Here is a 10790-nt window from a genome sequence, read left to right on the forward strand (position 1 = left end):
CCTCCCCACCGTGCCAGGGAGGCCAAAGGGCAGCAGAGATTTCCCCATCCCCTCTGTGTGCCCTGGGGTTCCTGGCTCCTCAGAGGTTTCCCCATCCCCTCTGTGTGCCCTGGCCCTGGGGGTTTCTGGCTCCTCAGCCTGTCAGATCTGTCCAGACACCGAGGCCAGCAGCAGCCCTGAGTGAGTCACCCCCAGCAGGTGGGACCTTGGTGTCACACTGAGAGCACAAAGTGTCAGGGCAGTTCAACATCCCTGTGCCAGAATGGAGCTGGGCAGTCTGAAAAGCTCCGAGCCAGGTTTCTGCCTGAGGGTGATGATTTCTTTGGAAAGTTTGACTTAAGTGACCAGGTGTTTTTAGGGAATATTATGGAGAACATATTGTGCTGCCCTTATGAATAAGTTTCTTAGAAGCTGTGGTTTAAAAAAAGGAAAATAAAAGGGGAAAAGCCTATCAGCATATCCTAATTTTTAAACTAGGTAGGGAGAGAATTGGTGGAAGTGTCCTTGGTATCCCTGTGAGAAACCTGGCTGATTTCAGTATTGGATAAAGCCCATCTACAACAGCTCCAGGAGAAATTTTAACTGATACCACATCATGTTGTAGGTGCTAAATTGAAGTTGCAAAGTCTTTGCTTTGCTTTTTGCAAAATTCCCTGTATTTGATGCCATGTTAATGCTCCCGTTTAACACCAAGGTTTAACCAAAGGTTTGTTGGTTGTTGTACCTGTGGTTTTACACATGAACACTCAGGTGTGTGTCAGAATCAGAGGCACAAGAAGATGCTTTTCCACTCCATGGTTTTCCTTAAGGAAGTGCTGGTTTGAGTTTACAGAACATTTATGGATAGATGAAAGTCCAGCTGTGCAGTTGGTTGAAACAACAGCACCATGAGGAGCAGAGGAAGCAGCTTTAGGGCTTTTAGGCTCTGGGAGGTCTCATCTCCTTGGTGCTCTTAGGATATGTGGGGTTTAATCCCTGGGTTTAATGAGGGACTAAAACACTGAACAGTGCCATGGGCAGGTTCTCAGCTGGTGGAAATCAGTGGGATTCACTGTGGGTGTTTGCAGTGTAACTCTGGATTGGGAAGCTCCCAAAGCCAGGACTGTGACCCTTTTCTCCTCCTCCTGCCTCCCCCAACGCAGCTTTTACTCCTACAAGAGCTTTGAGAGCGCCGTGGCGCCCAACGTGGCGCTGGCCCCTCCAGCCCAGCAGAAGATGGTGAGCAACCCCCCCTGTGCCACGGTGGTGTCCCGGGGCAGCGAGGGGCCGGGCTCGGGGCAGCCCAGGAAGAGGAAACACGGCCCCGAGCACTCGGCTGGCCCCGAGGCCGCTGCCAGTGCCGCCAGCACCGCGGCCAGCACGGCCCCCGAGGAGGACAAGGAGTCAGAAGCAGAGATTGAAGTAGAAACCAGGGAAGAGTGTAAGTGACACTTGTGGCTGCCTTTATTTGGGTTGGGTTTTTGCAGGGGTTCCTGTGCAGTTTCTGTGGGGCTTAAATGGAATTGTGGGAGCCCAGTGCCTCCATGGTACCTTTGTGATGTGAGTTGTGCAGTCGCAGTTCAAACAAATTGAAGTCAGTCCCTTAAGTCAAGTTTGCATTTTCATCATTTTTCAAGTATCAAAGTATAAAATGAGCAGGTTTTTAATTTCCTTTCCTATTTAAAATTGATTATCAAGTGTCTCTGTACAAAAGGGCCTCAGCACATTTGGAGCTGTATAATATATATACGAGCTGTATATAATTATGTCTTAATTATTGACATTTTAAAATTAATTTTCAATGTTCCTTTTTTCCAGTCACCTCCTCCTTATCCTCGCTCTCCTCCCCATCCTTCACCTCCTCCAGCTCTGCCAAGGACATGAGCTCCCCTGGGATGCAGCCCCCAGCCCCCGTGAACAGCTCCTACGAGGTGGCTGCACACCCTGACCCCCACAGCAGCGGGCTGGAGGCTGAGCTGGAGCACCTCAGGCAGGCCCTGGACAGTGGCCTGGACACCAAAGAAGCCAAAGAGAAGTTCCTGCACGAGGTGGTGAAGATGAGGGTGAAGCAGGAGGAGAAGCTGAACGCGGCCCTGCAGGCCAAGCGCAGCCTGCACCAGGTGAGGCTGCCCTGCCCTGCCCTGCCCTGCCCTGCCAGGTACAGCCCAGCAGGCAGCTCTGAAAAAGGAATTGCCTCATTCTTCCCAAATAGCAACAGCCTTTGCTGGGGCTCTGTTTGTAAATCCAACCGGGAATCCAAAGCACAGGAACCAGTCTGATGTTTTTAAGCTTGCCACCTGTTTTTCCTTGGGTTATAAATCCATGGTTACCAAAATCAACATCTTTTCATTACTGAAAAAATCTTCTAGTCCAGCAGAGTTTATTTTGTTTTCATTTCACTGAACAGGAAACATTTCTGGAGGCTTTAGCTGGAGTTTTAAAGGCTCTGTGAGGGAGGGTGTTCCTGGGACACGGCCACAGCTGAAGTAAGGGCTTTGTCAGGCATCCCACTGCTGAGCTTCAGGCAGGGAAGCAGCTCCTTATTTCTGGAATTCCTGGATCCATCAGTGTGTCCATGGTCAGGCAGGGCTGAGCTCAGTGATGGGGGAACTGCCTTTTATTTGAGCTGGGGTAAAAAGAGTGCAGAGAAAAGAAGGGGGAGCCAGCTTAGATTTGTGTGTCCTCTTTGAATCCTTGGTGTGGAGCTGTTCCCAAGCTGGAGCTGGAATCCATGGGATGGAGTAAATAAGGGACACAAAACCTGCAGTGATGCTCTCTTTTTTAGTTACCCTGAGCAAAATCTGTGTTTTATGTATTTCAAAGTAAACATTTATGCATAATGTGTGTGTGTGTGTACTTCCAGGGGCTCTGTGTGTATTTCCAGAGGCATGGCCAAGCTAACTTCCAGCCTGGCTGGGAAGTGAGATTGTCAAAAGAGTGAATTTCCCATGACCCTGCAGTGCAACTTCACAGCAAGCAGGGCTGGAGGGTTTGACTCGGGCAGGGAGGAAATGCTGCTTCTGGGGGAAAAAATAGATCTTTAGTTTCTGATTTAACCCTTTAGGAAATGTGAGCCACATCTCTGTGCTTGCTGTGAACATGTATTGTAACAACTTAGGGGTTTCTTCCTTTGTTCCTTGAAGGTTCCTTATCATTATCCATGAAATTAATGGTTCCCTCATGGGTCTGAGATTCCAAGGCAGCAGCTTCCAGCCTGGACAGGGGGAGTGGCAGTTCCCAGAGCAAAATATGGTTCCCATTCAGCTTCAGGTTTTAGCCTAGAGTTTTCCAGCTTTTGTGACAGAACAATCCATGAGCTGGTTGTGAGGAGTCTTGGGGCTCACCCCCAGTCACTTACAGCACCCCAGAGCTAGGAAAGACACAGTTTGTGTTCTGTCCTTCCCTTGAGTGGATTTTTGAGGGGAGCTTGATAAAATGGAGCTGATTTCTGATGTCCTGTTGAGCATTTCCATACACAAAGGACACTCAGAACTGCACTTTCCACGTTGTGCATCTTCAGAGCCTTCAGCTCCAGCCCAGGCACTGCAGTCGGGTGCTTTGGAACGTGGAGCTGGTGCTGGAGCTCTCTCCAACTGCAGTTCATCTTTATTCAGGCCCAGATGGTCGCAGCTATTCTGCTTGACAAAGCAAAATGGGGCTGTAGCGCTGAGCTTTTTGTTATCCTGGGCTTCAGGGTAGCTGGAGTGCAGGAACTGCACAGGATTTAAAGGAGAAGGGCTCGTGCAGAGTTCAGAGCGGGGTTTAGCCCTGGGCTGCCTCGGTCACAGGCAGCAGGAGGTGGGAACGTGGCTCGGATGGCTTCCCTCACGCTCACTGCTCACCTGCCTCTGTGTCCAGGAGCTGGAGTTCCTCAGAGTGGCCAAGAAGGAGAAGCTGAGGGAAGCGACGGAGGCCAAGCGCAACCTGCGGAAGGAGATCGAGCGCCTGCGGGCCGAGAACGAGAAGAAGATGAAGGAGGCGAACGAGTCGCGGATCCGGCTGAAGCGGGAGCTGGAGCAGGCGCGGCAGATCCGCGTGTGCGACAAGGGCTGCGAGGCCGGCCGGCTCCGGGCCAAGTACTCAGCACAGGTGAGGCCCTGAGGGCTGGGGCAGCTCCTGGGCTCCCTCCCCTGCCTGGGGCAGCTCCTCAGCTCCCTCCTCCTGTCCCCTGCAGGGCTGGGGCAGCTCCTCAGCTCCCCCCTGCTGCACCCACCCTGCTCCTGAGCTGGGACAGGCATAACAGAGGGCAGGAGGGCAAAAAATGGAGCCTGAATTTAACCTCATCCCATGCACCTGCCACAGAGGTGCCCCTTTAGCTCCCTCATAGTCCTCAAAAGCTTCTGTTTAACAAACTTTAATTTGTGTATATTTATATGTACTTCAAATACTTTACATAGTTTAACTCAGCCCTGAAAAGCTCACGGCAGAGGGAGTTCCAGGAGTACTGGAGCAGGCTGTGGTGAGACACAGGTGCTCCTGGAGGTGGGAGCTGCAGGTCCCTGGCGTGGTGGCTTTAAGGGACGAGGGAAGAGCAGAAGCCAAGCTCACAATCTCCAGGGCTCTGATAAGGGGAAGGGGAGTGGCCGCCTGCTCCCGCTGAGACACGTCTGGCCAGGAGCAGGAAATGATGTGGGGCTTCCTCTCAGCATCACAGGATGTCTCACTGATAAGGGGTGTCCAGACTAAACAGAGCCTCCCTGGGGCTGCTGCGCTGGGCGTTCCCCCAGGGCCCTGGGGAGCAGCACCAGGGCAGCTGAACACGGCCTGGGCTGGCCTGGGGGCTCAGGGCTGTCAAGTTCTTAAGTCCTGAGAAATTTTAAAATAAAGCTTTACACACCCTTGTAGCTACAGCTTGGGGTGTAAGAGGAAGTTGGTCACAAATTATTTTTGAGGAAACCGCAGTTCTCTAGACAGGCTCAGGCTGACAGAAACAGCATCAGGCCAGGGTGGAAATGCCTCTGGGCCTAAAGTATTAGATGCTTAATGCCCATTGAGGAGCTGTGGTTTATACTTTCCCTTTTCTTACCTTGATACTGAAATCCAAAGATGGATGGGGGAGGTTTACCTGCATTTTAGCCCAAAACATGGGAGGTTTCCCTTCCCTGTTAAATGGCAATCTTTGCTGACTGCTGGCATTTCCTTTCTCACTGGGTGCTGTTTCTGGTACTTGCACCTTCCGGTCCTGGGGGTTTTCTCTGCCTTTTTTGTCAGAAAGTACCAAATAGGGAGGTCAGGGAGGCCAAGGGCAGCTGCAGGTGCTGCTGGGAGCAGAGTGGGGACACTGCAGGGCTTTAATCCATAGCTGGGGAGGCCTGGCCCATCAGCAGCCAAGGCCCTTTCTGGTCACTTCCATTAACAATTGTTGTAAAAGAGCTGAAAGTGAATCCCCTGTGCCAGCACCTGGGGTTTGCTTTGCTGAGCTGCTGTCACTGCCTAAAGAAACAACAGCCATGCTTGAAGAAGTGACCAGGTTCTGCTGCACTAAAGAATTCTTGAAGTGTTTCTTAACTCTTCTGGTTTTCACCTTCCTTTCTGGAGCTGGAGTCAGTGGAAATGTTTAGGTTTCAAAGCTAAGCAGGCACTGTACTGCGGCAGTATATGGAAAAAGGGAACAGGGAATTCCTTCCTTACCTCTATCTTGATAATCCTATGTGTGGAGTAGACATTGTTTGCTCCCCTGCCCGGTGCAAGGTGTGTGTCCCACAGCCCTGTCTGTCTGTCTGTCCCACAGATCGAGGACCTGCAGGTGAAGCTGCAGCACGCCGAGGCCGACCGGGAGCAGCTCCGTGCCGACCTCCTGCACGAGCGGGAGGCGCGCGAGCACCTGGAGAAGGTGGTCAAGGAACTTCAGGAACAGCTGTGGCCCAAAGCCAGCAGCCAGCCCAGCAGTGAGAGCACCTCGAGCCCCATGGAGAACTGACCCCTCATCCCCCAGCACAGGGAGGGAGAGAGTGGGACTGGGAGTGCACGTGTGAGTAGTGGTGTCCTGGCACACACTTTAGGAATATGGATTCTCAGTAGTTGGAAGGCAAATGTTGTTACTCTCTAGAACAGAAGCACTGAATTCCGCCTCTTTTTTTCCCAATCCATATAGCACAACATCTTACTGTGCCTAGAAAACACAAAGTGTTTGTAAACAAAAATACTTTTAAGTCCACAGCAAATTTTCTACTGGCAAACTCTAAGCAAAGCAGTGTGGTCCAGCTGAACCCGGAGTCCAAGGTGAGCACGGCAGTGGCTTTGTGTTCTCCTGCCTGTTGGAACATTTTGGAATTTAAAAACAAACTGACTTTTCTTATAAGCTATTTAAAAGAATTCATTACACAGACTTGGTATTAAAAAAAAAATTAACAAGATTTTTATAATGAACCTTTAAAAGCAAAACAAAAAAAAAAAGACAAAAAATAAAAAACCTTCGATGCACAATTTTTAATGACTTTATAGGCTTTGGGATTCTTTGTGCAGAAGCCCCTCTTGGTGATGATGCCATCCATGTCAGGAGCAGTTTTCCAGCCATCTCAGAAGCCATCGCGGTCCCATCCCGTCACGTGGGCGTAGGAGAAGTTCAGAGTGCTTTTCCAAGTTGATTTTTTTCCTTAGAATGAACGATGTCCATTTCCTGCCCTGGACACAGGAAGAAGGGAAGCTGCAGGAGTGTGCAGGGGATGAGGGGAGCAGAAGGGCTTGGGTTGAGAGCCCCAGCCCAGCCCCACAGACCCCTCTGTGTTCAGAGACTTCACCCAGGAGCACGTCAGCCTTGGGAAAAGAAAGAGAGAAAGAAGAAAGGAAGGAAATGGATGATCAGTTGGTAGAGGAACAAAGCAGAGACATCTGTGTGTTGAAGTCATTCTGAAATCTTCAGCTTTCAGTTTTCTGGAAAACTCATCTTGTTGCACCATCTTACCATGAATTCAGTATTTCCCTGCTTCCATTCCGAACTGTCAGTCAGGATTTCTGTGCCCAAGGAGAGTCCAACGTTGCAGTGTCGGATACTACAGAACAGAAAACCAACATTTTTGCTGCTGTGAATAAGCCTACATCTTTTTTTAAAAAACTTTTTTTGTTTTTAAAAAGAGAAATTACTTTAATTTTGGGATCCAAGCCGCGGCCCCGGGATACAATGCAGCAAACCATCACTACCTTGGGGGTGGTGCTGAGGTTTTTTTATATATATATTTTTTTTTTTTTTTAAAACCTGCACTTTGTCAGAATCTTACTCTGCATTTTATTCCCTGTTTCTAAGATGTATATGTCAAGCATTTGAGATTCTGCCCTAACAGCTGTGCAAACCATGAACCCAATCTGCCACCACTGACGCCTCCCATCAGCGTCCCTGCAAGCAAAGGAGGATCCAGCAGGTCCAGAGTCCCCAGAGCAGGAATTCCCCCTGTGCTGCTGGTTCAGATAGAACCTGGTTTTGTGGCTGTGTATGAACCAAGCTGGGGAGCAGCAGAGATGCTCCCAAAAGTGCTTAACAAATAAAGCTGGTGCTTTACTGATCAGGAGAAAATTAATTTTCACCCATAAACACTCACCTCTGACACGCTCAAGCAACTGAAAATGTGATCTGGGGCTGCAGATGTGCCTTCCAGCTCATTTTTCCTCTCAGCATCTTCTCTAGGCAATGCTGACACTTTTTTTACCTTAAAGAATAATAATAAAATAAAATTAAAAAAAGGAAAAAAAGGAGAACCCCCTATGCATCATCATACCCAGAATTATTCTAAAAGAAGAAACATATTTCCAGTAATCTTTATTTGCTTTTGGACATTAATGCAAACTATGTAAGCTTCAAAATTATTTCCCAGTAGACAGAAAGCGGCTTCCAATCCTAAAATTATGGTATTTACTTAGAGTACATTAGAGAGATTTTTTTTTTTTTAAACAAGAGCTGTTTGCTTGAAACCATTATAGTAACCATTATAGTAACTGTGAGCATTAACAAAGAAGTTCATATATATGTTTTAGGTACAAAAAAGAAGAAATATGAAAGGAGTGGAATTTCTGGGACAATGTAAAACTGTTGGGAGCAAGAAACAGTCACACCAAGTCAATGACCTGAACCTGTCTGTGGATACAGGGGTTGGCCCTTGTGTGTTTGGGATACTGGAGACTGGCTCTAGGTGCAGCTCTCCTTCTAAAGTGCAATGCAAAAGGAATTTTGATTATGCTTGAGCAGGTTTTGTTTTTGTTTTGGTTTTTTTTTTTTTTTTAATGTGGGGTTTTATTTTCTTTGTATGTTTTTTTCTGCGATTATTAAATCATATGCATGGATTAAACTCTGCCATATAGTCATTAATGGGCATTATTACTGTCTTATGTAAAGGGGTTCTTTTGTTATGCAGTATGCAGAAAAATGTTCTCAGCCTTATGATTTCCAGATCTGTATTATCCACTTATTTCTTCAAGGGAAACTAAACAACTGTAGCTGTAGCTGATCATTTTTGTGCATTTCAAGTCTCTTGTGCTCTGCTTTACTGCCGTGTTGGGACCCACACAGAGAACAGACCCCGCTCCTGTGGCGGCTCATGGAAGCCTGGCTTTGGAAATTTTGCTTGTTTGGGTTTTTCCCCCTGATCTGTGATGGTTTCACTCCCTTTATAAACCCCAAAAAATAGCAACATGTCCATGTCCAGCTGTTGTCTGCCAGGAAAAGCCACTCACCTGAGCACAACGTGATTTTTCATTTGTGTCCAGGGAAATGCAGTCACTCACTGGGCATGAGGCTCCCACACTTCTGAAGGAGGAAATCTGCAGGAAAGAAGCAGAACAGTAAAATGTTCAATCAGCACCAAGCAGCCTCACTGTGCTGCACAGGTGAAGGGTCCCAGGGCAGCACAGACTCCAAAGCAGAATTACAGTGGGGCTTTGCTCTGCCCCACTCCAGCACTCCATGCAGGGCCATACCTGCAGTGAACCCACCCCAAAACTCCCCAGGATTTGCTCCTTGGGAGTGAAAAGCCATTTCTATCAATTAATATTTAAAATCATGACGAGAAACAAGGTGCAAGAAGAGCAGGAACAAACATTGTCCAGCAGCAGCCGCTGCCCAGGAGGGGCTGGCAGGGCTGCCTTTGAGCACTGGGCATTTCTGGCCGTGTTTAACAATCAGAGCTCCCTCTGCAGAGCGGGTGAGTTGTCCCTGCAGAGCGAGGGATGGATGTGGAATCCAGAGCCATCAGCAGGGCCTGTCCCAGCCCCAGGGGCCGATTCTCACCAGGGGGCTCTGCAGAGCAGCCCCCCCGTGAAGGTGCTCGGAGCTCTGGGGTCACTCCTGTGCCTGCAACACCTCAGTAAAGCTGGGAGAGCCTGGTCCATGGAATTCCTTCCCTCCTTCCTTCCCTCCTTCCTGCAGCCCCCACTCCCTGCTGCATCCCCAGGGACAGGGGCTGCCCCTCCATCCCCCCATCCTCTGTGCTTTAGTTTCCTTTAAGAAGTTCCAAGGGAGAAGAGGTGTTTCATACAGGCTGTTGACTCTCCCTGTACCTACAAATATATTACTACTTGTATATTCAGTTTAATTACTCCTTGTTTCTATTACTGAACGAAGACTTAACGAAGGGAAAAAAAAAAAACAACAGCAATAACATTCATATCTATGGAGCAGCTAACTCTATACATAATATTCTGCTTTTCAAACAGAACTAGCCAATGTAAAAAAAACATTAAAAGTAAATTCAACTTGTAAATACTTTTTTTCATTTTACACTGTTGTATTATAAGTGTATATGGTGTTTACTTTTTCAAAACTCTTTCTTACCTGGTAGTTGTCTTGTTTTATGAGTTGTGTTTTTAACTGAGAAGAACCTTTGCTGTCTGTTAGGAAAAAAACAAAACAAAATCTTTTTGCAAGTTTTCAATGTGGGTTATAACCTTTTCTCCATCATTTGCATTTTATTTGTCCTTATTTTCACTGTAAAGTATTTTATTACCAAAAGGTTGGTTTTTGTTCCATTCTGCCCTCTCAGCAGTCCATGTGTTTTAGAGAGAAGTTTTTTTGTTGGCTTGGTTGTTGTTTTGGTTTTTTTGTTTTGTTTTTTTTTTTTTTTTTTAATTGAAAGAACTCACAGAAATGACATTTTTTCAATTGAAGAAAAATAAATCTTTACATTTATAATAGCCAATAGCATTTCAGCACATTTTTGTTATCCCGGTCTCTCCTATGCTGCTGCTAATGACAATATTATGACTTACTCTACTATTCTAGAACTATTTTTATGTAAGTAATGTATGCTTTCTTGTTTATAAATGCCTGATTTAAAAAAAAAATAAGAAAAAAGCTTGGCATATTTATCTATTTCGCTGTGTACCTTGATAGTCCTTTTCCACCCCCTTTTCCACATCCCCTCCCCCTGATGCAGATAATATTGTAAAATAAAGGACTTTATGAGATTATGTATGAAAATAGCTATGCTTATATACCACAGTGACTGAATGTACAGTGTATAGACGCATTACCGAAAATAAAATTGTTTGTCCAGAAAAAAATAAAGAGCTCTGGGATGTTTTTGGAGTTCTCTGTGCTTTGCTGAGGTGCTGCTCCCCACAGCACCTGGTCCCTGATTTCCTGAGGGCCCAGGAGAAGGACCCTCCCTGAGGCATCATTTAGCACAAAACATTGCTAATAAATAATAATATATAATCATTTAAATAATAAATAAATAATAAAAACATTTAGCATGGACACTGCTGGAAGGAGACTGGAATTTAACTGGGATCACAGCATTCCACTGCGTGGGGAAAATCCAACACTCCAGTGAAATTTCTTTGGAATAGTGAGAATTGTAAGCATGGAGAAGTTTGTTCTAGGT

The 10790-nt window shown here is 46.9% G+C and overlaps 1 protein-coding gene across 2 annotated transcripts in view; it reads left to right on the top strand.

Annotated features, from left to right (window-relative positions):
• The window catches only part of SKI (SKI proto-oncogene), a 100908-nt gene extending 90421 nt beyond the window's left edge, over positions 1-10487 (top strand). For both annotated transcript variants that reach the window (XM_059487405.1, XM_059487406.1), the window contains 4 exons: positions 1143-1420; positions 1798-2099; positions 3838-4068; positions 5711-10487. In XM_059487405.1, the coding sequence (XP_059343388.1) occupies positions 1143-1420; positions 1798-2099; positions 3838-4068; positions 5711-5899 (1000 nt within the window). In that variant the 3' untranslated portion in view covers positions 5900-10487. The remainder of the gene's footprint in view (positions 1-1142; positions 1421-1797; positions 2100-3837; positions 4069-5710) is intronic.
• Positions 10488-10790: the final 303 nt, after the last annotated feature.

The sequence above is a fragment of the Ammospiza nelsoni genome, chromosome 22 (assembly GCF_027579445.1).
Source record: "Ammospiza nelsoni isolate bAmmNel1 chromosome 22, bAmmNel1.pri, whole genome shotgun sequence".
Lineage (NCBI taxonomy): Eukaryota > Metazoa > Chordata > Aves > Passeriformes > Passerellidae > Ammospiza > Ammospiza nelsoni.